Here is a 24201-nt window from a genome sequence, read left to right as displayed (position 1 = left end):
AGTCTCTGGGATAGTTCCGGGACTCTGTGAATCTGTCTTTTGGGTTTTGTCATGGGGGCACACCCGGTGGTGCTCAGGGATCAATCCTGGTGGGCTCGGGGGACCGTACGGGGGCGGGGGACGGAACCCAGATCAGCCGCGTTCAGGGCACGCACGTGCCCTCCGGTCTCCTGCCTGCTGTGGGAAATCAGCCTCGCCCAGGAGCCGCTCTGCCTCCTGTTCTTCCTCCCTTCGCCCGTGCTCGGACCCGGCCCTCCTCTGCGGGCCCCGCACTGCCCGGGGCCACACGGCGGCGGCAGCCTTCTTCGTCCGGGACAGCGTGAGTGCGGCGCCAGCTGCTCCCCGTGGGGCGGGGGCGTGTGCTCTGCCCGGGGTCTGTCTGCTCGTGGCGCTCGGGGAAACGGGCCCGCCTGGCGCCCTCCCGCTCACCCTGCGGCCCAGTCCCCGTAGGCCTCTCGCGGCACCCAGCACTGAGTTCCAGACAGCACCCGCCCCCGAAGGGAGCACAGTGAACCGCAGACCGTCGCGCTTGGGCGGAAGCGTCTTTCCTGGCCCCTGGTTGGCCATCGAGTGACTTCCCGTCGCTCTGACTGGAGCTGTCTCCATTGCTCTCAGGCCCCTCTTGTTCTTTTAAAATCACATAAGTAAGTCGTCGGCGTGGAAAGTGTGAGGTGTGTCGGCAGGGGTCGGGCGAACGGCCCTTGCTGCCACCCCACCCGAGGGTCACTCGTCACTGACAGCCGGGCCCTTTTTTTTTTTTTTTTTTGGGTCACACCCGGTGATGCTCAGGGGTTACTCCTGGCTCTGCACTCAGGAATTACTTCTGGTGGTGCTCAGGGGACCATATGGGATGCTGGGATTCGAACCCGGGTCGGCCGCTTGCAAGGCAAACGCCCTCCCCGCTGTGCCATCGCTCCAGCCCCACAGCCGGGCCTTTCCTTGGCACCCAGTGCTTTCGTGTCCGAGACCAGAGATGGCGCGGCGGGGAGGCCCGCACATGGCTGGCGAGGCTCGTCCCCAGCCCCACGTCACGGTCTCGTAAGCACTGCCCTGAGTCTCCCCGAGTGCAGAGCCAGGAATAAGCCCCAAGCGCCCCTGGGTGTGGCCCCCCAAAATAAATTTTAAACCACCATCTCAGGGCCGGCGCGATAGTGGGTAGGGCATTTGCCTTGCTGGCCAGGGTTCGACCCTGCACCCAAGCCTTGCCAGGCGTGACCCCTGAGTTCAGAGTCGGGAGTTAGCCCTGAGCACCGGCAGGTATCACCCCGAAACCCGGGAGAAAAGAGTTCCCGTCACAAATCGACACTAAGCCTACCACATGGCAACCTTTCCTCTATCAGCACATCTTGTTGCAAAGATGTGTGTCTTTGTGTTACTCATTCTTTTTTTAATCCTGTGTATGGCTTTTGGGCTGCCCTCTGCAGTGCTTTGGGGCTGCTTAGGACTCGGACCCTGGGTCCCTCCCACTGGAACATGTCAGGAAGATCTGCCTCCCCTCCCCTCCCCTCTCTCCTCACTGCCCCTCTCTCCCCTCCCCCTCCCCCTCCTATCTGCATTCAGACTTGCAGCTTGGTGAAATCTCAGTAAATGTGCCTTTTTTTTCTTTTTGGGTCACACCTGGCGATGCACAGGGCTTATTCCTGGCGGTGCTGGGGGGACCATATGGGATGCTGGCAATCGGACCCAGGTCGGCCGCATGTAAGGCAAACGCCCTCCCTGCTGTGCTATGGCTCCAGCCCCCTAAATGTGCCTTTTAACAAACACAGAAGTAACACATGCAGGAATGGGTGAGTCCTCTGTCCGCCCCCGGGGGTCAGCTCCTTGCATCTTCCCGGGGCTGGGGGGCCCTTCCATCCCTCCCTCCAGGGCAGAGGCTCCTGCGGCACAGAGAGATCAGTTCCTTGCCACTGGCCAGAAGTGAGGGGTCCGAGTCTGGGGGCAGCCTCGTGCCTCCAGAAATGTCGCGCTCCCCCACCGCCCAGAGCTCCTGAAGAGGCACGGCCTGGCCCACGGTCCCCTTCTCCGGTCACTGTCTCACAGGCCAGCCAGGGCCATGCCTGTCTCCACTCCAGAGGGCCCCCAACAGCTCCTGGGAGACCAAGCCAGCCCCGCCCCCGACTCTCCTCCTGCCCTTCTCACACTGGCTTATGGGAAGCGCCCCCCAGCGGCAGCTGAGGCCACTGCCGCGCCCTCGGGCTGTTCCCGCTGCTCCCAGGAGGGGGCGGTGTTACCCGCTGGGAAACACCTCCATGTTCCGGACTCCGTGTCCCCGGGAATCTGCCTTCTTTAGCAAACAGTCAGAAAGTGACCCCCAAATTGCAGTGGGACAGTGCCTTACCCGGGGACATTTGAGTGCCCCAGGGTGACGTTCCTCTCATCTGCGAGCACAGGACGGGCTGTCCGTTGTTTAAGCCCAGTGATGCAGTGCTCACTAATGATGGGTCTCATTCCCCTGACCCTGAAAGAGCCTCCAGTGCGGCACCGTTGGGAAGGACGAGTAGAGAGAGGCTGCTGAAATCTCAGGGCTAGGACGAACGGAGACGTTACTGAGACCACTCGAGGAGCAATGGGATGATGATGATGATGATGATGATGATGACGACGCAGTGCTCATGGGCTGCGAGTCTTCGGGCCTGAGCTAGGGTGTGTGGTGGGATACGGCCATATTTAAGGCTCTTTCCTGACCATCAGGGCACTGCTGCTTACACATGTGCTTACACACACACACACACACACACACACACACACACACACACACACACACACAGTGTCCTGGGGTATAGAGCACAGTGCAGGGGCACAGCATCTGCTGTACTCCGGGTTCCACCCCTGGCACCATGTGCTCCCTGAGCGCCAGCAGACATGTCCCCTAGCAGGGCAGGTTGGGCCCCAGCCGCAAAAGCCCCTCTAAGGAAAGGTGCCACCTAATGGTTGAACCCACTTTTTTTTTCTTTTTGGGTCACACCCGGCAATGCTCAGGGGTTACTCCTGGCTCTGCACTCAGGAATCACCCCTGGGATGCCGGGGATCGAACCCGGGTTGGCCGCGTGCAAGGCAAACGCCCTCCCCGCTGTGCTGTCGCTCCAGCCCTGAACCCACATTTTTGTAGGGAAAAAAGTACCTGTAAAATCTGTGACGGTTATATGGGGGCCCGGAGCGATAGCACAGCGGGTAGGGCATTCGCCTTGCACGCGGCCGACCCAGGTTCGATTCCCAGCATCCCATATGGTCCCCCGAGCACCACCAGGATAATTCCTGAGTGCAGAGCCAGGAGTAACCCCTGTGCATCGCTGGGTGTGACCCAAAAAGCCAAAAAAAAATCTGTGACGGTTATAAAGGCTGCTGCCCTGGTCCCCGTGGGGCTGTGGCTCTGTCCCGACTTGGTAGCAGGGCTGTGCCTCGGGACAGACCGGAGTCCCAGAGTCCTGGCCTCGGCGGCAGCCAGGCACCCAGCAGGAGAGGTCGCTGTCACTCCCTCGCAGCACAGACCAGGCTCCTCTGGGCCCTGGCAGCGAGGTGCTTGTGGCGGGCTCTCCAGCCTGGCCGTTGCCCACCAGGTGCCACAGCTGACACTGGCTCCCAACACTGCCAGATATCCCCTGAGGACCCAGTCTGGGTCCCTCTCGCACGTGCCCCCAGTGGGGCTGACCCGAAGCGCCAAGGAGGAGAAGCACTGAGGTGAAACTCGAGATCCGGGTTGGTGTGACTGGCCAGGCGGAAGCTGTGGCTTTTCTGTTGTTTGTTTTGGTTTGGGGCCACCCCTGGCAGTGCTTAGGACTCACTCCTGGCTCTGCACCCAGGAATCATTCCTGGTGGGTTTGGGGACCATATGGACGGTGGGGATTGAACCCCAGTCGGCTCCCTGGTCATTCTGTCCACTCCCGTGCTGCGGCTTTTCCCGGTTTGGTCCAAGCATGCAGGCGAGGTCACATTCCGTAAGGCCCTGTGCCCATGCGCAAAATACGTGATGGCCCACAGACTTGACCCCACTGGCGTCACAGTCCTGACGTCACACTCGGGTCAGATGCAGCTTCTCCAGATGCGCTACCCTCCGCGCCCTCCCACCCTCTTTCACTCTCTCCGCAGTGTTTGCTGCAGGGGCCCAGAAAGGCAGAGGAGCACTCACTGGGCGAGCAGGGAGGACTCGAGTACTCATTTTCCCCAAGTCAGCAAGAACTCGTCTTGCACAAAAGCCCTGTGCTTCCAGGAGTGCCAGGGCGTCCTCAGCTCCCTGGGCGGGTCCTCGCCAGCTCCTCAGCCAATGCCAAGACGCCCTGAGCGCTGTGGGAGAGTCCTTGTCAGTTTGTCCTCCTACCTGTTAATTTAAACGTCTGGGTTCGAGGCCGGCTGGCAGAGCTTTTGTGGGAGGGAATAGAAACCCTCGCAAGACTCGGATTAACGGAACCCCTTGGAAATGAAGAAGCGGTGCTATTTTGGATGCGGAAAAACACCACCTTGTATATTTTTATAGCAAATCAGAAATAGAGCCTGGTTATCAGAAAGAGAAACTAGCTTTGGGAGGGGACAGACTGCCTGTCCAACCAGGCCTCCCTGAATTCCAGCCCTGGCGGGCATCCGTCGGTGCAGTTCCTCCATCGGCTCCCCTGCCTTCCCTCCGACGCCCCTGGTTGGAATTGTGCGCTTGGAGATCAGGAGGGGGTGATGCAGACTCCAGAGCCCAGTGCTCGCATCTGGATTTGAATTTCCATGGGTGGGTTCACATCTCTTTTCCTCCCTGCTGGGAGGGAAACGTCCTCCTCCCCCTCCGCCTTGCACATGGCTGCTGGAAACTCTGGCGCTGTTTATTTCGTCTTGGGTGTGTTACTCGTGTGCCCTCATGGTGTGCTGAGTCCCGCCTCCCGGGGGAGTGTATCGGGCCTCTGTGGGGGGCCCTGTTCACCCCGCGAGCAGTGGGACAGTAAGAGTTGGCTGAGCAGTGACCATAGATGTACCCCCACCCTCCACCCCTGCAGGGCCTTGCTGTACCCTTGCTGAGTCTAGTCTCTTACTCAGCCCCTCACCCCTCCCCTTCCTTCCCCCCTCCTCGCCTTACTGCCAAGGCCTTGGGAATCCAACCAGAACTTTGGTGCTAGAGATGGTTTCATTGGCTGGTTCGCAGGTTTGTCAGTCCGTTCTCAGCCCCTCGCCTCTGTCCATCCCGTCCCCTAGCCTCGTGGACAGGGCACACAGAGCCGGCCGTGCTGTGTTCATCCCTTTCTGCTCTGGCTTCTCCGAGCGCGCCCTCAGTGTGGGCTGGGCTCTCTCGGTGCCTTTTAAGCGTGTTGTGTTGAGAAGAAGGGGCTGACGGAGTGGGTTTGTGAACTCAGGAGTTAATTATGGAAACTGCCTGGGACCAGCCGCGCCCGGGGGAGGGACTCTGTCAGCCGATGAATCAGGGGCGCCCTCGCTCCCCGGAAGGAGCGACGGGTGCTCAGAGCAGTGCAGGGGAGCAGGGCAGCGAGGGGCCCCAATTTCAGGGTGCTTTTGCTTAAGGAAAACAGGGGCTGTCGGCTTTTTCATGGTCAGCTCTGAGGCCGGGCTGGGGACGTTCTGCCCGGGGTCGCCTCGAGATCCACCACGTCACTGGCAGCTGTGCAGTTGGTACAGGCAGATGAGTCAGGGCGGCCGCCAGCAGCGCACGGCTGCCCGGCCCCAGGACGCTGGGCCTTAGAACGACCTGTGGTCCAGCATCTCCCACCCCTGCGAATGCACCAGAAACAGAAATGGACCCGGGGGAAGGCAGGCCCTGGGACGTTGCTGAATGGACCCGGGAGGAAGGCAGGCCCTGGGACGTTGCTGAATGGACCCGGGGGAAGGCAGGCCCTGGGACGTTGCTGAATGGACCCGGGAGGAAGGCAGGCCCTGGGACGTCGCTGAATGGACCTGGGGGGAAGGCAGGCCCTGGGACATCGCTGAATGGACCCGGGAGGAAGGCAGGCCCTGGGACGTTGCTGAATGGACCCGGGAGGAAGGCAGGCCCTGGGACGTTGCTGAATGGACCCGGGAGGAAGGCAGGCCCTGGGACGTTGCTGAATGGACCCGGGAGGAAGGCAGGCCCTGGGACATCGCTGAATGGACCCGGGGGGAGGCAGGCCCTGGGATGTTACTGAGAGGCCGGGGGGAAGGCAGGCCCTGGGACGTTGCTGAATGGACCCGGGGGAAGGCAGGCCCTGGGATGTTACTGAATGGACCCGGGGGAAGGCAGGCCCGGAGCACTATTGAGGGGGGCCCGGGTGAAGGTCCCTTTTGAAGATGTTTCAGGGAAGTGATCTCAAACTCTGAGAAAGGGCAAAGAATACTTGCCAACCCATCAGGCCTTTCTCGGGGGCTCTGTCCAGTGAGACCCCCGACCCCTGCCCTCCCAAGGAAGACCGGTCCACTCAGACATCAGCTTGTGTGGAATCGGGGTTACGTGTCTTGTCTGGGTGGCATTTCAGTCACGGGGTCGGTCTTCGGGGCCCGGTGTCCGTGCTCACTGGGGCAGCACGTGCAGGGTAGAGGTTTGTGGGTCCAGTTGTTGCTTTGGGGACGTCCTCCTTGGACCTGAGGCTTCTTGTGGTGGCCCGAGGCGTCCCAGGCGTGGCTTGGCCCTTTGGTGTCTGGCCCCGTCCGCCGGCCTCTCCTGCGATGGCTCAGCCCAGTTCTCTCCGTCACTGGAGCCGTGGCGTCGCTGAAGGGCGGGCCTGCGTGGCCGATGGCTCTGGGTGTCCAGCCTTGCGCGCAGGGGCACTCCGCGAGGGGCACCTTTGGCTGCGGACAGTCCTGCCCCGGGCACACGCGCTCCGGCCCTGCTGGGCCTCGGGCTTCTGTGGAGGGAGCAGGAGGCAGCCGGGAGCCTGCCTGCCCGAGACTGGAGAGGTGCCCAGTGATTGGGCAGGGAGGGGCCTGGCAGAGGAGGAAGGGGTGCACCCGAGACCCCCGCACTTGGCCCCTGACGCGTCTCCGGTTTGCGCTTCCTGCTGTCTTCTCGAGCTCGCCTTCTGGTGCTCTGCAGACTTCCTCGGCACGTTGCTGGCCATCTGGGTGACGCTGGGACAGCGGCACCGGGCCACTCGGCATACTCTGCACTTGGTTCCACGCGCGCCCCAGAGAGAGCTGCCGGCGTCACCCCGTCCCAGCTCGGCCTGGCGCCAGCTCACCTGGGCCCCAGCCCGCCTCCCCCAGAGCTGGCCTTTCCACGGGGCTCGGACCCAGGGCCTCCCCACTCAAGGCAAGTGCTCTCTGCCCCGGAGCCTCATCCCTGTGGGCTCCTGCTGGGGTCCCGAGTATTCCTGGGATCCCTCCGCCATCTCCGTGCAGCTGCTAAGGACACACGGACCCCTCTGGACTGACCTGAGACCCAGGAGTTTCTCTCTCTGTCTTCAGCAGCCCCGACCCCGAGGCCAGGCCTGTCGCCTTTCCCCAGCCTGCTGCTGCTCTGTTTCCTCACTCCTCTTTTTTTTTTTTAAAAAAAAAAAGCGCAAATTGGCTCTGTGACCCCTTGATCCAAAACTCTCGGGTGGTCTCGCAGGCCAGGCCTTGCTCCCGCCGTCTCACCCGCTGCGCCCTGTCTTCAGTCCCCTGGTAACCGGGCCCGTGTGGCCCCCGTGTGGCCGCGTGTCTTCCCCCCGGGCCCTTGTCCCTGCCGTCGCTTGCTGACCGTTGTCCACACAGCCTGTGCCTGCTCCAGGCACCGCCCGGGAGCGCCAGGGTTCCGCCGGGCCTGGCGCGGGGCTGGGACGCAGGCCCGTGGCCGGCGGGGGCAGCGGGGGTCACAGGGCCCAGAGCTGCATTGCGTCTGTCCCTGCTCGCCGGAGCTCTCGCTGGCGTCCGGTGCTCGCCGTGCCGACCTGAGCGGGCTGGCTGGCGCCTGAGCGAAACGTCAGGGCGAGGCTCAGAGGGGTCATGTAAGTGGGGGTAAGAGTCGGTTCAGTGCGTGGCACTCGGCGCTCCTACCAGTTCCAGAGGGGGGTTCTTCCTCCCGCCTTTCACATGCCGGGAAAGGTCGTGCTCGTTGGACTGAGACGGCGTTTGGTGAGTAGCGGACGTCCGGGCCCCTGTCCCTTGGCGTGTCTGTCCATGTGGCTTCCTTTCGTGGCTCCCCGCGGCCCTGCGGCGCGAGGCCGGTGTTGCGGCGGACTCTCTCAGAGCCGGCCTTGCGGTGCCGTTCCACTAGGGCCACGTGTGCAGCTGGGCTGACGGTGGTGGTGTCTGGTGGCGGCTGGACGCGGAGCACCTGGGGCCACCGTCCCCGTCGTCTGAGGATGGAGTGGGAGAGCGCCAGGAGGGGAGCTGCCGGGCCCTCCCCCCTCGCGTGCCGCAGACCTTTGCCCTCCCCGCCGGGTCAGAACCTGCCCAGGAGCTCTCAGGCGGCCACCCTGGGTTCAGAGTCAGAGAGAGGAGGCCTGGGCGCTTCCGATGGGGCGGCAGGGGGTGTGCGGGACGAGCCTGGTGTGCGGCGCAGAGACGGGCCCCAGCCCGCGGGACCCGGCCTCCCCTGCTGCTCTGCCCCGCCAGGACCCCGCCAGCAGCGGCGTGAGGAAGGCCGTCAGGACCCCGGGTGGCCCGAGAGCCAGCAGCCCCGCTCACCGCAGGGCCGGGACATCTGTGTGGGAGCGAAGGCGCGGGGCCAGCGGCTGCCCACCCACTCGTCACGTTGGCTTCGCGCCACCTTCGTTTCTCTGCAGGAGGCCGGCACGGGCTGGTCTCCCAGCCGCAGCAGGACAGCGGCCTACCCGGCCGCAGGGGTGACCCCACCGGGAGGCGCCTGTCAGGCAGAGGCCAGAGGGGAGAAGCGAGCAGGTGTCCAGGGGACCAAACCCTGCAGCGGAAGGCGGCTCTCAGCCATGGCCTTTGGAGATGACCTAGGATGACGTCAGACCTGGGTCCCACCTCCCGGGGCAGCTGAGGGCTCTCTCCCCCCCCAGGGGCGCCTGTCTGCCCATGGCACCTGGGGGTCGTCCGGGGCCAGAGGAAGCAGACAGACTCAGGGGTCACCATGCCCAGCCCACCCCGGGGTCCCGGGTTCAGGCCCCGCTCAGGCACTCAGCAGCAACATGGCCTTGGGTGAGTCACTTAACCTCTTCGGCCTGTTTTCTTCTTAAAAATGAGGCACTCAGAAAATTGCGTCTGGACTTGGCTGTCCAATGCAAGGCCGCAAATTATAGCGGAGAAAACATCAGCAGGACCTTTCGTGACATTGACCCTCGAGGTCTCCCCCGCGGCCCACCCCCACGGCCAAGCCAATGGGAGCAAAGAAAGCCAGTGGGGCTGCGTGAGCTTCAGAAGCTTCTACGGCGCGTTAGAAGCGATGGCTGGAACCCTGGGAGAGTATTTGTCCGCCATTCACACCGACAGAGGGTTAATATCCGAGAGAGAGAAAACACTTCTAAAACTTGACAACAGAAAACAAACACTTTCTCGAAGAAGACGTACAGATGGCCAGTAGATTTTAAAAAAAGAAAAACCCTATCACTTCCCAGGGAGACGCGACCCAAACATGAGCGTGTCTCCTCACAGCAGTGAGACCGACACATCACAAAGAACGACGCGTGTCACGTGAATGGGGGGGGAAGGACCCTCGTCCACTACGGTGAGAATGTTGAGTGCTTGTTTCCTAGGGGTATTTGTGTTTGTGTTTGTTTCTTGGGCCACACCCGGCAATGCTCAGCGCTTACTCCGGGCTCGGGGCTTAGGGATCAAACCCAGATTGTCCGGGTGCAAGGCACACGCCTCGCCCACTGTCCTCTCTCCAGGGCGCCCCGACCCAGTTCAGCCTCCTTGGGAAGCAATACCGACACTTCTCAAACACTGAGCTCAATGAATGGAGCCTCCACGTGGCCCAGAAATTCCCCTCCTGGGCCTCTGCCCTGCGCCCAGAAACTCCCTCCACAGAGCCGTCTTCACCGCAGCACGGGCACCTCCGCCAGATCTGGAGGCAGCCCAGTGTCTGAGAGCAGGCGACGGAGACGCAGGGGTGTTGGCGCGGCCGGGTCGGGAGGACGGTGCCGAGTGAGGGCGGCCGGGAGCGGCGGGCAGACGGAGGGTCTCCCTCGGGTGGGGCTGTGGCGAGGGAGGGACAATGCGAAGGCAGCAACCCGGGAACTGGCCTGCACAAGTGAGCTCTGGGCCGGGTGGTGCAGACGGGAGGGAAGCGCGTGTTCAGGGGGAACCTGCGTGTGCATGAAACGCGGGAATAAGCAGTGTCAGAAATCATGGTTCTTCAGATAAAGTTTTTCGGGGAAAAACTTTTTTGGTTTTTTTTTTTTTTTGCTTTTTGGGTCACACCTGGCGATGCACAGGGGTTACTCCTGGCTCTGCACTCAGGAATTACCCCTGGCGGTGCTCAGGGGACCATATGGGATGCTGGGATTCGAACCCGTGTTGGCCGAGTGCAAGGCAAACGCCCTCCCCGCTGTGCTGTTGCTCCAGCCCAAAAAAACTTTTTTTTTTTTTCATGTGGGGCAGAAGCACGTTCAGAAGTGCTCAGGGGCTACTCCTGGCTCTGCACTGGGGACTCACCCCTGCTGGGGCCAGGAACCATACGGGTGCTGAGGATTGAACCCGGGCCGGCGTGTGCAAGGCGAATGCCCTCCCCGCTGTGCTGTCGCTCTGACCCATGACTTTTCTAAAATATGTCAGGTGCTGGGATTTGGAGGTTTTTTCCCCACCATTTCTATCAACTCTGCTTGCTGCCAGGGCCTGGTGTGTGACTCTGAAAAGGCAGAGGGGCCTTCTGGGAGGGGAGTGAAGACTGGGGGTAGGTGCACGAGTCCCGGCGTCTTCACGGGGACCTCAGGCCTTGGGCCAGTCCCTCAGGCTAGTGTCTGGGGGGGGGGCGCAGCCCTTGCTCCCCATCCCCCCCTTTCCGGGATGCAGATTCTGATCCTTCGACCAACCTGCAGGTTCACCAGGTGGTTCCCTCTGAGAAAGGGCTGCTCTTTGCCAGGCTGGCCCCCCAGGCGGGGACGCGGGTCCTGGAAGCGCCAAGGTCCCGCCCACCGCACCGCCCAGAGGCCCGTGTCTGTTCCCTCCGCTGCGAGCACCTGGCGAGCTGAGGTGCTCCTTGGCATTGAAGGGCGTGAGTGGCGTCTCAGAAGGCTTGGAGCATCTGAGAACGCTTTGCTGATTCAGACTTTCAGATGGGCTCCTATACTTCTTACACGTGTCACACGTGTGTGTAAACAAGCACACGCATGCATGCAAACATCCCTGGGCCTGAGGCTCAGGGGAGAGAGGTATCTTGCCGCTCCTCCCCGTGAAACCATCACGTTAGTGACTTGCCAACACTTTAATGGCGGGCGTGTCGGCATAGAGGGTCCCGCCCTCGGTGCTCTTGGCGAGCCGGCGGGAACGCAGGGTTTGCTGCGGGGATTGTGCGGGGAAGCCTGGGCCCGGCCCGAGACCTGCGTGCAGGGGCGCCCGCCCGAACCGTGTTTCCTGCCACTGGGCTCCACCAAGAGGCTCCGTCCCTCTCGTCGGACCCTGGTGAGGCCGTCGGCCAGCCCCGGGGCTCCCCACACCTTCCCCTGTGTCACTCCGCCCCCAGCAGCCCCGAGCACTCGCGCGCTGTCTGCTCACTCCTCTTCCTAATAGGATGTGTTGTAGGGGAGCTGTGGGGACCGTGTGAGGGGAGCACTCCCCCTAGAGCACTGTGCGTTGGTCTGGAGGTGGGGGGTGATGGGGCGTTGCTCACCCCGGAATGTGCTCCTGTGAGCCCCAGGTGTCGCCCTCAGTGAAGCTCACTGGCAGCTCCCTTGTCAGCCTGCTGGGGCCGGGCGACGCTGCCCTGCCTTCTGGGGCCTGGGGTCTGCGCGGGCAGGTGAGGGCCAGGTGTGTGGTGTGGGCGGGGCAGGCGGGGGGCGGGACCGGCTGCAGATCCTGTTTCTGCCACTTTCCCCAGAGTGAGGCTGGGGAGTGAGCCGCCTCGGTCATGTCACTGTGCTGTCTGTCCGTGTAGACGTCCCGGCGCAGACAGGCTCGGGGGCACTCCCGTGGGGTCAGGCACAGGAAAGGCCCGATGGGCTCCAGGCGACTTTGTTCCAGAAAGATCCACCATCCAGATTGGGCTACTTGGTGGCAACAGGGAAGCTTGTCTCCTTGGCCGGCTTGGCTTTCCCGGCAGGGACTCGTCCCTCTGCGCCGACTCCCTCCTCTTCCCTCCCTCTTCCCTTCTTACCGCCCTCCCCCTCCCTTCCCTCCCTCCCTCCCTCCCTCTTCCCTTCCTCCCTTCCTTCTTTCCTTTTTCTCCTTCCCTGCCTCCCTTCCCCTTCCCTCCTTCCTTCCCTCCCTTCCTTTCTCCGTCCCTTTTCCCTCCCTCCCTCCCCCGCTCCTCCTTTCCTCTCCACCCTAGCCTCTGTTCTGACCACTGCAGTGATTTTAGACCTTAGGCTCGCTAAGGGCCTGGTGGTCCCCCTGGCGGGTTTTCAGCCACCACTCAGGGCCCCAGGCTGGTCTGCGGGTATAAAAGGCTGGAAACTGCCGTATTGGACAGTGGTCGTCTGGTCCGAGCATCCCTGTTGACCTCCGAGGTCCTGCTGCTCACAAGGTGACACCTGCCACACACACACACACACACACACACACACACACACACACCCCGGCCTGCCCTTGCTTGGGCCACAGAGGCAGGACAGCTCTCCAGGACAGCTGTCCACCCCACTCTCGGCCACGTGGGTCCTGCCTCACCCGAGGGGGCCGGCAGCCAGGTGACAGGGCAGGTTGCCCTGTCATCCGCGTAAGCCTTGGCCCCCCCCCCCGAGCGACCCCCCACAGCCTGCAGAGGACGGGGTGGGGGCGGGGTGTCGCGAGGCGCCTGGCTTTCCGGGACCCCCGGCGCTCGGGGTTCGACTTCCTTCTCTGGACAGATCCAGCCCCCAGCCGGCAGCCCGGGCGTCGCTGCATTAATCAGACTTGCTGGAGCGATCACATGGTCCTGGCGCTCGTCAGCAGCTGGCAGAGCTGGAGGCTGCAGGCCCCTGGCTGCAGAGCCGCTACTCCAGACGCCGGGGCGGGGGGCGAGCCCGCCCCCGCCTGCACCGGGCTCTGCCCCATGGACTAAATGGTCGGCCCCAGAGCCCGGACGGCTGCCAGACCACCCCGGGGGACCGCTGCAGACTAGGTCATGTTTGCATTTGAGGAATTCAGGTACGCGGGGCTCCGCCGGGTTTTTGTTCTCCCTGGATTTTTGCTGTGTAACCACAGCCCGGGCTGCGGCCGCGGCTCCCCGGGACCAGGGTGCTTTTCCGCACGTGCAGGGGGACAGGTGCCGGCCAGCGGGGTGGGTCTGCCCAGGACCCCGCCTTGCATCTCGCTGGAGCCGCTGGTGCAGAGTTAAGGCAGAAGCGCAGCGGTTTCCTGCCGGACGGACGCGTCCCCTGCTCGCTTTTGTGTCTCTGCCTTTGTCAGGTTGGCAGCGTCTCCGGCTCCTTTCCGTGCATTTCAGCGCGGCGGCTCCCGAGACGGCCAGACACGGGCTCTAGCTTGGGCTGCCTCGGCGTAGCTGTCCCCGGCCGCCGCCTCCCGGAGAGGCGCTTGCCCGGGCGCTGCCCTGCGCCGTGATGGTTGATGCTGCAGATGAGTCTTTGTGCGGCTGCCGGGAGCGTGTGTGGGAAGGGGCACGGAGGGAGTTCCTGTGAGACGCGAATAAAGGAGGCGGGAGGGGAGGGCTGCCCCCCCCTCCCGGCGTGGGCCCCTCGGGGCCGCGTGTGTTCCCGACCCCCGGCCGCCCGCCGGCCTCGCTCCACGGAATGCGGTCCTGCGGGCGGGGAGGGCGGCATCCTGGGAGCCTCGGCCCGGCTCCGGGGGCCTTTTTGTTCCAGGACGCTGGCTGCCAGGGACAGGAGGATGACAATAGAGGTCCCTCCTCCCCGCATTCCTGAGAGGCGGCCAGAGGACTCCCCCGGGGCTGGCCGGACACAGAGGTGTCCCCGCACTTCACAGCCACCCCGGGCTCAGATCCAAGAGGCATCCTTTGTCTGCACCGCGCCAGCTTGCCGGTGCCAGGGCCCTTCTCTCCGGGGCAGCCCCTGGCTCCGCACCAGGCCACGCCCCAGAGCCCCTCACAGTGGAGCCCCCCGGCCTGTGCGCCCACAGGGAGTGGGGCGGCCGCGAGGGCCGAGCTGGGAGAGTTCTCCAGCACGGGGCCGGGGTGGGCGCCCCTTTCCGGGGCCCCGGGGCTGACCGTGCCCCCCCAGCTGGCTGTGGGGAGTCAGGCCCCTCCAGTGGCGGCCTCAGGCCTCACTTTGGGGCGTGAGTCTGGTGGGCCCAGACGGACACACCGGCGGGGGCCCCCCAGAACTCCGGGCAGGGCCTGGGAACCTGCATCCCCCTTAAGTTCCCGGGATTCTGAGGCTGCAGAGCTGGGGCCGCCAGCACTCGAGCGACCCGTTCCAGAGTCGCTCGGGCACCCAGGGACGTCGCCCAGCGCAGAGGGGGCGGCCGTGGTTCCAACGGCACCACCCGGGTCTGGCCAGTGGCCTCGTCCTTCTCCGTCTACGCTGTGCGGGGCTGCGCAGGGGCCAGGCTCAGCTCCTTGTGTCGGGCAGTGCCGGGGGACTGCGGGGCCCCTCTGGCTGGGGTCGCTCCCACGCCCCCTTGCTGCAGTGTGAGTTGAGCGGAGGGTGCAGGTACACTCCGACCCCCACCCTCTAGCATAGGGTGGGGCTCCCAGCCCTGCGGGGGCACAGGACCCCGGCTGGATACCCCAGCCCGGTCCCTTTCCTAAGGACCGTGGTGTCCCGAGCCCAGGAGCCCGACACAGGCCGCCGAGTCCCTGCGTGTGTGCAGAACCCTCCAGCGGCTGGCACAGAGCTCAGCGGCTGCCGCCTGGACTCTGCACACGGGTGCCCCACGTGCCGCCCTGGCACCGCCGTGGCGACCCACCCGGGGCGTTACCCCCAGAAACCAGGAGGTTGGAACCCTGAGAGGCTGGCGGCCGGACGCTCCCGGCTCCTTGTCGCTGTTGTCCGTGTCCCTCGCCGGGAGCTGCGCCCCTGCTCTGCCTTCCCGCCGGAGTGTGAAACTAGTTACGTGTCTGAGAGTACCTGAGCGTCACCGGCACGGAGGGCACCGGCCACTCCGCACAGCCGCTGCGCTCGTGCCCAGCCTGTGCTTCCTTGAGTAAGTCTGGGCCGTGCGCGCTGGAACAGCAGGAAGGCCCGGGCCTGCCCTGTGGGTCAGGGCCCCGCATGGAGCCGCCCCCGTGGGCGCAGACCCCCGGGCTGGTGAGTGTGGAAGGTCACGCGCCAGCACGGGCAGGTGTCTCGTCAGCTGCCGGGGGAAGGAGAGCAGAGAGACCGGGGCCGTCTGCAGCCGCCCAGTACTGGGGGGGTCCGTCTGGTCAGATCTGGGTCAGGTGCCGCCCTGCAGGGGGACTCGTCTCCTGGGGGACCCCGGTCTGCTCTAGTGCTTGGAATTCCTCCTTGCCCCTGAGGAGCCTGGGTTCCCCTCGGGTGCCCCTTGCGCTGTGACTGGGCCTCCTTTTCCTCGCCTCTTACTGCCCTCTCCAGGGCAGGCCCTGAGGCCACTCTGGGGCGGGCATCAGTCTCGACCAGTCAGTGTCTGAAGAACCCGCGTCAAACGGAACTAGGTGCCAGAGCCCAAGCATGCAGCACAGGGCCTGAGGGGTGTGCCCAGCCGGGGGTGGGGGGATCTTACAGCGAGGGGCGTGCCTCAGGGGCCCGGCACGTGTCTGCAAGTATGCGGTCCTGGGTTCAATCCCCTGCGACCCCACCTCCTCCCCAAACATCAAGATACCGAATTAGGTCAGTCACAGCCCCCACCTGAGGCTGACCACTCTGTCGGCGCTTCCGGGCTGCTAGGAGATAGAAGCTTCTGGAACAGGCAGGACTCGGGTGCCGGGAGGAAGTGGGCAGGGCAGAGGGCTGGGTGGGGGGTGGAGCAGGAGGGGGCCGGCGACCACAGTCACTCAGGCCACAGTGCAGCGGTGTCCGTCTGCCTGGCCGCAAGCGTGCTCGTGTGGGGGACGGGCCTTCAGCTGCTGGGGTGGTGGTGCGGGCGTCGGGAAGGCTCCCACGACCCTCAGGGTTAATCAGCGACGCCGTCGTTCACTGTACGCCAAGGCGGGCAGCGCCGTGGGCCTGCAGCCTGGGCCCGCCCGGTGTCTCCCCCGGCCTGCGCACCTCGCTCTCGGGAGAGGGACTGCCCGATGGCCCTGAAAGAAGCACGTGACCCCTGAGCTCGGCTGGGGGGGGCGGGGGGGCCATACCCAGCTGTGCTTAGGGCTTGGCTGGCTCTGTGCTTGGGGCCACGGGCAGGGCCAGGGGCAGGGCCAGGTCGGCCCCGTGCAGGACACACGCCTTCCCTGGCCCGTGCTCTGGGCCCCAGGAGCGTCGGGCTCGGGTCCTGGAAGGGGCCTTGCGCCGTCAGCACCGCCCGGAGACTGGACACGCCTTCCTCTTGGCGCTGCTGTCCAGTGTGGCCTCGGAGCTGCCCCCCGCTGCGCTCTCTGAAGGCTGGGCACCCCCCCCAAAGGGGCACCCGCTGCCCCAGACCCTCAGCGCCAGGCTCTCGCACGTCCCAGTCGCTGCCCCCTGGACTCGCTCCATCCTCGGCGATGCACCGCACTCAGTGCTGGGTGGGCTCCGTCGGGGAGCCCAGGCCGGCCAGTGCGGCTGTGGCCTCACTCAGGCCCTCCCGCTGGCACCGTGTCTGACACCCCTTCCTCCCGTCTCGCCAGAGCTGCTTCGCCCACCCCGACCGCTGGCCCCTTAGGTCTCCCCTGTCTTTCCATGGGGCAGCGCCCAGGGGGCCCCGGGCCCTTGCACAGCGACTGCCAGTCGGGGTCAGTGTTGCGACACCAGGCCCTGAGGACAGTGTCTGCATGGGCCCTGCAGTGCCAAGGACGACCTGGGCCTCCCCAGCCGGACCTGGGGGCCTTCGGGGCTCCACGGGGTGGCGCTCAGGAGGCCACGTGCCACGGGCGCCCTCCGCCCTGCCTCTCCCCTGTTCTGACCACCCGCCCCTGAGCGGGCACCTGGCAGGAAGCAGGCAGCGGCTGCCCCTTCTGCAGAGCGGGCGGCCGAGGACGCTGGGGGGCTGCTTTGGAGCCAGCCTGAGTGGAAGGGGAGGCTCCGGGCCTTTCACGCCCCAGCGCACGCAAGGGAGTGTGCACGGGGCGCCCGCTCTGCCCCAGACCCTTGGCACCACCCCGGTCCTGGGCCATGGGGGCCCGGCTGACAGTGCGTGACGTCACTTCCTCTCTGGCTGCTGCTCTGAGCCGTGGGTGTGAGCTTTCCCACCCTGACCGCCTCGGACCCCGTCCACACCACGTAGGAGACGGTCAGGTGCTCAAGGCAGGGGCTGGTCACATGCACAGGGGCGCCGGGTCCAGGTCCCAGAGGAAGCCGTGGGCGGCTCCCGGGGAGGCACCTGGAGTCGGTGGTTTGAGAACACGTGTGGGTCTCGGGCCCGGAGAGGCAACGCAGGGCTGCCTGGAGACGCGGGAAACCCCAGAGGGGGCGGGGGCTTTGCCCGAGTTTCCCCAGATGTTTGGTGATGGGATTGATTTGCGTGGGAGATGCTGGCTAGCAGCGGGCAGCGGTCTGCTGGGAGGGTCGTTCGCTGGTGAAGACAGAACCAGAGTTTCTGTCTTTTGAGTCTCGACGGAAAAAAAACAAAACATGCTAATGAGACCTTAGCCGTGCATTTTTGTAGATTGTGCTTTCGTTGTATGTTTGGAAGGGGTCAGTGAAATTACTCGGCTGAAAAAATTAGAACCCACATTTGTCTCGTTTGCATTGTTTTGCCCCAGTTTAGGCTGCCCAGAGAGTTTCTTTGTGTTTTTCTGACGGATCCCTGACAACTCCGGCCGGCGCTTCCACTCAGAGTGCATGTGTGTCTGTCACCTGCTGGTCTCGGCTGCTGGTGCCCACTCGTGTTTCAACCGTCCCCAGCACGCCGCGCTCTCACAGTGATCACTGGACTTCAGTGGTCAGTGAGGGCCAGTGCTTGGGGCCACGTGTCGGCTAGTGCCACGTCCGCCCTCGAGGGGGAGTACAAAGTATGGGGACTGCACCCGCCTTGGGGAGTTCTGTGGCACGTGGCCGAGGCCAGGAGGAATCTGGGGCGCTGGTTTGTGGGGTGTCGGGTTGGTGTTTTTAGTTGCTGTTTGGCCATATCTGCGATGCTCGGGGTTACTCCTGGTTCTGCGCACAAACCACCTGAGGTCAGGTGACTGGAGAACCGATGGCTGATCCCTCCCCCCGCCCCACAGCGTGGACAGGACACGGCAGGTCACTAAGCACCCCCAGTCCAGCAGACCACAGGGGTCCTGCTCTGATCAGCAAAGAGGCGTCTCCCCCCCCCACACACACACACCAGCTTACCTGTTAGAACCCCAGACTCCTTGAGCCGGAGCGACAGTACAGCAGGGAGGGCGTTCGCCCTGCACACAGTCGACCCGGGTTTGATCCCCAGCCACCCCCAGGGCCCCCCAGGCACCACCAGGCGTGACCCTGAGAAGGCGCAGCGGCCCCTACGGAGCCGGCGGACAGCAGTGCCCCGTTGTCACCAAGAGGCTCGAGTGCCCGCGGAGGTCGTGGCTGAGGCACAGAGCTGGGCGCGCGGGCTCTGTACCCGGTGCCCTGGGTGTGACCCGGTAGCAGCGAGGCCATTGGTGCAGGGTCCAGGTCGTTTTTACCCCCCCAGAAAGCAGATTGGGAAGGCAGTTGAGTCTCCGCTGCACCGAGCCCAGGGGCGGCAGCGTGGGGACAGGGACAGGAGCTGCTCACAGGTGGCCGGGGCCCACGGGAGATGAGCAGCCACAGCCGACTTCCCGTGGCACCCACAGCGCCCACGTGAGGGGCAGGGCCACGCAGCCTGGTCAGGCTCAGGCTCTTGGAGACAGTCACTCGTGCGTGTGGCTCAGCGGCCGAGCCCCTGGCCTGTGGGGGGGCCCAGTGTGCCCCGGCCTGAGCCGGGGGTGCAGTGCCGGGGTGGGCAGTGGCAGGGGCGGGGCAGGCTGCCTCAGGGAGCTCCGGGCGAGGAGAAGGCAGGAAGTGGGGCCCACCCAGAACCCTCACCTCTTTCCCGGAAATGGGCGTGGTTTGTGCAGCCAGCCCTCCTGAGGGCAGGGCAAGTCCCGGGGCGGTGGGAGAGAAGCCCCCGTGAGTGCTGTTCCGCCCTCCCCCCTGTGGTTGACAGTCTGGTGGTGACCATCAAGTGAGTGGCTTTAGGGGTGCTCACGCGTCAGGACACGGGGCTCGTACCCAGGCTGGGGGGCACACGAGGGAAAGCTGTGAGCTGCCTGGACGCACGCCTGTTCTGGGGGTCGCACTTTCCTCACCCGTCTTGGTGCAGCCGCGGTGCCTGCCGGGAAACACCGTGTCCCCTATGTGGTGCTGGGGAGGGCTCAGTCAGCGCCTGCAGGAGCACCAGGGCCCAGACTCAGGACCTCACGCTGCAGGGCAGGCCCCGAGCCCGCCTGTCTCTGGCTGTGGTTTCACTCGGGCCCAGACTCCGTAAATGTTCCGTGCACAGTGTCGCGGGGGTCTCATGGGTTTTCCGCAGTGAACGGGCTTTTGTTTTTCCTCAGCTTGGGGGCCCAGGACCACACCGGTTAACGTGCAGGAGCTGCTCCCGGCCCAGTGCTCAGGAGGTTGCTCCCGGCAATACTCGGGGGACCCGCAGTGCCAGGGCTGGAACCGGGACTCCCACCTGCCTGTGCCCGGCCCTCAGCCCACCCCCGTTCTCGCCCCTGGTTGAGAGGCTGTTTCCCCGCGTCCTGCAGTGAGCGGAGTGCAGAGCTGTTCCGGGGGTCCCCACTGCACACCTGCTGTCCACTCTGGGGGTCCCCGCGTGGCTCTGAGCTCCCCCTTCTCGCTGGGCTGCGCCTGTCCGTGGTGTCCAGCTCTCCCCGCGCCCTGAGTGCGGGTCGGCTCTGCGGCTCTGGTTCCTGCCAGCGCGAGTCCTGGCAGCGATGCCTTGGTGCCTGGCTTGTGGGGCCCGAGGCTGACGGGCAGGGACTTGGTGCCCGCGTGTGCTGCCACGGGGTGGGTGGCCACAGTGCCAGGGCTCCCAGCCGCCTTGCCCCACTGCACTGCTGCCCTGCTTGGTTGAAAGTTGATGGCCATGCACCCGTGGGTTTTTCCCCCTGGATTTCTCTTTTTAAATTTTTTTTTTTTCTTTTTGGGTCACACCCAGCGATGCTCAGGAGTTACTCCTGGCTTTGCACTCAGGAATCGCTCCTGGCGGTGGTTGGGGGACCATATGGGATGCCGGGGATCGAACCCGGGTCGGCCGCCTGCAAGGCAAACGCCCTACCCGCTGTGCTATCGCTCCGGCCCCTCTCTCTTTAAATTTTAATTGACATAAGCTTTTCATTTTCCTTTCTGGTGGGGCCAGGGGCCAGACTCGGGACCTCACACACACACACACACACACACACACACACGACTAGTGAGTCACATTCTCTGCCCTTCTGCCCACCCGTGTATTTTTTTTTGTCAATTCTGGCACGTCTCACTTTTGTTCTTGGTGGGGATTGTGTCGGGGCAGTGCTCGGGACTTACTCCTGGCGGGGATCAGAGGACCCTGCGGATGGAACCTGGGTCAGCCGCGTGCAAGGGAAGCCTCTCCCGCTCACCATGGCGCCGGCCCACCTGGTGGACCTCGCTCCTGTCCTCTGTGCCCTCTCGTCTCGTGTGCTCCCCGCTCTGCCCGGCCTGAGCCCGTGGTGGGAGAGTGACGCCGCAGCCACACGGCCACCGAGAGGGTGGCTATGGCAGGTGCGCGGCAGGGGTGGCCGCTGGAGCCCTGGGCCCACGCTCCCTTCCGGCTGTGCGTGAGTCAGGTCTGCGCGGACGTTCCCAGCTGGTCTGTGCCCCCGGGGGTCCCGCCACACCTTGGCTGGGTTCCCTGGGTTTCTCTCGGCGGGAGGAAGCGATGGAGCTGATTGGCACGGCGCCCCGGAGAGCGCAGCCTGCCTGGCCCGCACCCCACCCGCAGCGTCAGGTTCCTGGTCCTGGCGCTGTCTGTGCTTCCGGAGAGGCTCATCCGTGCCCAGAAGGGGGGGGTCGCGGCTCCGAGGGCCCTGCTCAGGGGCAGGCGGGTGGGAGCAAACCCTCCTCGGCGTCAGTACACGCCGAGCCGGTGCCCATGTCCCCAGCTCCCCCGAAAACCACCCCCAGGACACCCCCAAGGCTCCGGGAGGTTTACGCGCCAAGGGCAGGGGGCACAGGGGTCAGCCCTCCCGCCAGACAGCACAGCAGCGGCCTCTGCCGGGCCAGGATGGGCCCCGCACGGAACAGCAGAGCACAGGCAGCTCCGACAATGCCTGACTCAGTCTTCTTCCATGAGCAGAGCTGAGGGAGCACTGCTCAGTGCTCCCTGCTCAGTGCTCCCCGCAAGCTGAGTGCAAGCTGAGTGCATGGGCCAGGGTGGGGGAATATGAGTCATCAGGTGGTTTTTGGGAGATGGACAGCCATATGCAAAGGCCAGAGACAGGTGGGGGGTGTTGTCTGGCTCAGGCCTGGGGCAGTGCAGAGGGAGGAAAGGCTGACTTGCGGACAGACGGACATCAGCGTGCCCACCCGCAGGGAGCCGTGCCCTCCCCTCACGCGGATCCTAAAGTGGATTCTTTTTTTTTTTTTTTTTTTTTTTTTTGCTTTTTGGGTCACACCCAGCGATGCTCAGGGGTTACTCCTGGCTTTGCACTCAGGAATTACTCCTGGCGGTGCTCGGGGGACCATATGGGATGCTGGGAATCGAACCCGGGTCAGCCGCGTGCAAGGCAAACGCCCTACCCACTGTGCTATCGCTCCAGCCCCCTAAAGTGGATTCTAAACCTCATCTGCTGGCTTTGTTTTTGGCTTTTGGGGTCACACCCAGCGATGCTCAGGGGTTTCTCCTGGCTCCGCACTCAGGAATCACTCCTGATGGTGCTCGGGGGACCACCAGGGATGCCAGGGGTCGAACCTGGATCGGCCGCGTGCAAGGCAAACTTCCCACCTGCTGCGCTCTCACTCCGGCCCTCGTCTGCGGGTTTTCATTTATTTATTTATTTATGTTTGGTTTTTGGGTCACAGCCGGTGATGCTCAGGGGTTACTCCTGGCTCTTCACTCAGGAATTACCCCTGGCGGTGCTCAGGGGACCATATGGGATGCTGGGATTAGAACCCGGGTCGGCGTGCAAGGCAAACGCCCTACCCGCTGTGCTATCGCTCCAGCCCCTCATCTTCGGGTTTTGTGGCGGTTTGGTAGCACCAAGAGACCGGTTGAATCGGAGCCCACTGGCGACGGAACTGACCACGCGGGAGAGAACAGGCTGGCCTGGAGAGACCGTGCTATGAGAGCTCTGGACTCGGACAGGAGTAAGGAGTGAAAGATGCAGAAACACCGAGCGGGAAGAAACTCAAATGCTTCGAGGTGACCCAGGGATCCACGGGGAAGAACTCCAGGGGAAAGGGAGAACCAAAACCACCACGTAGAGGAGTGTGCGGTTTGGGGCCAGAACTCTGGCTCTGGGGCACGGCCTTGCTTGCCGGAGGCCCGCGACACCGCTCTGGGCCCTTCCGAAAATGAAAGCCCCGAGCAAGTTGTGGTTGACCCCAAAGCAGCACCACACAGGAAGTATTTGTCTTCTGGGATCTCTCAAACTTAATTTCCCACGTTCCGAGCACCCCGGCACCTGCAGGAAGGGGGCGCCCCCTCCACCCCGCCGGCTCCTCCCTCCCTGCTGCCTTCCTCCCCACACAGCCCGCCACGGACAAGGACAGGCGCTGTCTCCGGTCCCCGGCTGGCACCCTGTGGGTCCCCCGGAGTGCTGGAGAGGTCGGGACAGTGAGAGGTCTGAGCTGGGAGAGAAACTGACTGGGCAGGAGACGGAAGCCCCGGGGTCTCTGAGCCCAGTGCCCCGCCCTGCCCAGCGGACACACACTGTCAGGGCGGTCCCCAAAGGTGCCTCTGATCTTAGCTGGGCTTTTGCTCTTTCTCTTTGTCATAGCAGTGCCATCCCATTGCTCATCGATTTGCTCGAGCGGGCACCAGTAACGTCTCCATTGTGAGACTTGTTGTTACTGTTTTTGGTATATCGAATACGCCACGGGGAGCTTGCCAGGCTCTGCCATTCGGGTGGGATACTCTCAGTAGCTTGTCGGGCTCTCCGAGAGGGACGGAGGAATCGAACGCGGGTCAGCAGTGTGCAAGGCAAACGCCCTACCCGCTGTGCTATTGCTCCAGTCTTTTTTTTTTTTTTTTGCTTTTTGGGTCACACCTGGCAATGCACAGGGGTCACTCCAGGCTCATGCACTCAGGAATCACTCCTGGCGGTACTCGGGAGACCATATGGGATGCTGGGATTTGAACCGGGGTTGGCTGCATGCAAGGCAGACGCCCTACCCGCTGTGCTATCGCTCCAGCCCCCTCGCTCCAGTCTTTTCCTCTTTAATTTCTTAAAATTTCTTTTGGCTTTGGGGCCATACCCGGTGCTCTGGGTCTGCCTGGCTCTGCTCCCAGGAACCGCTCCTGGCCTGCTCTGGACTGTTTGGGATGGCGGGGATGGAACCCGGGTCCAGGCAAGCTCCTTCCCCACTGTCCTGTCGCTCCGGCCCCTCTTGTGTTTTCTTAGGCCTTCACCCCAGCCAGGCGAGCGCTCAGCTGCTGGGCCACCACCCCCAGCCCTAGTTCCACGTTCTCCTGCTGGAGAGAGGGAGACAGAGGCCCAGGAGTTTGCACGGACAGCGACACCATTGCAGCCCCACCTCCGCACCTCCACCCTGTAGAGCTTCAGGCCCCCGGCCTTGGGGGTTCAGGCGCGTGGCTGGGCCCGCCCACCGCCCGCCCGCCCACCGAGGGACCCAGTTTCTCTGTTCTGCCTCGGCTTCCGCTCTCAGCCCGGCTGGCTCTGCCCGAGCTCGGGCTGGCTTCCTTTTCCTGTTTGGTTTTAAGTCAAACCTAAAACCCAAGTGTTGCCTTCGGAGGGTCCCGGGGGCTCCACTCAGCATAGCCCGTCAGCCATGGCCACGGGGTGAGTATGGGGACCAGAGAGGGGCCGGAGGGGCCACAGTAGCCCTCCCTGGCCCCGCGTGGGCTGGTGGGCTAAGGGGGCCCCGAGGGTAAGGGCCAGCTGCCCACCCCGTCAGAGGCCGGCCAGCGTCCTGGGCTTCCTCGGCTGTGCGGGTTCCGGCCCTCAGGGCTCAGGGTGGGTGAGCGCCGCTTCGTGACTGCAGCTCGGGGGCGGTCAGCAGAGCTTGGCCCTCTGGG

General features: G+C 64.2%; 1 protein-coding gene across 4 annotated transcripts in view; it reads left to right on the top strand.

Moving 5' to 3' along the window:
- Window positions 1-24201, top strand: part of EVL (Enah/Vasp-like) — a 64319-nt gene that overhangs the window by 15601 nt on the left and 24517 nt on the right. The window contains exon 1 of one of the 4 annotated variants that reach the window (XM_055132718.1): window positions 12920-13125. The exons of 1 other annotated variant lie outside the window; for it this stretch is intronic. In XM_055132718.1, the coding sequence (XP_054988693.1) occupies window positions 13103-13125 (23 nt within the window). In that variant the 5' untranslated portion in view covers window positions 12920-13102. Of the gene's footprint in view, window positions 1-12919; window positions 13126-23939; window positions 23966-24201 lie in introns of those variants that run through there. 2 more of the 4 variants (XM_055132721.1, XM_055132719.1) reach the window with 2 other exon arrangements.

Source organism: Sorex araneus, chromosome 3 (assembly GCF_027595985.1).
Source record: "Sorex araneus isolate mSorAra2 chromosome 3, mSorAra2.pri, whole genome shotgun sequence".
In the NCBI taxonomy this organism is placed as follows: Eukaryota; Metazoa; Chordata; class Mammalia; order Eulipotyphla; family Soricidae; genus Sorex; species Sorex araneus.
The sequence above is the reverse complement of the archived record's forward strand: the minus strand, read 5'-3'. Positions and strand labels throughout refer to the sequence as shown.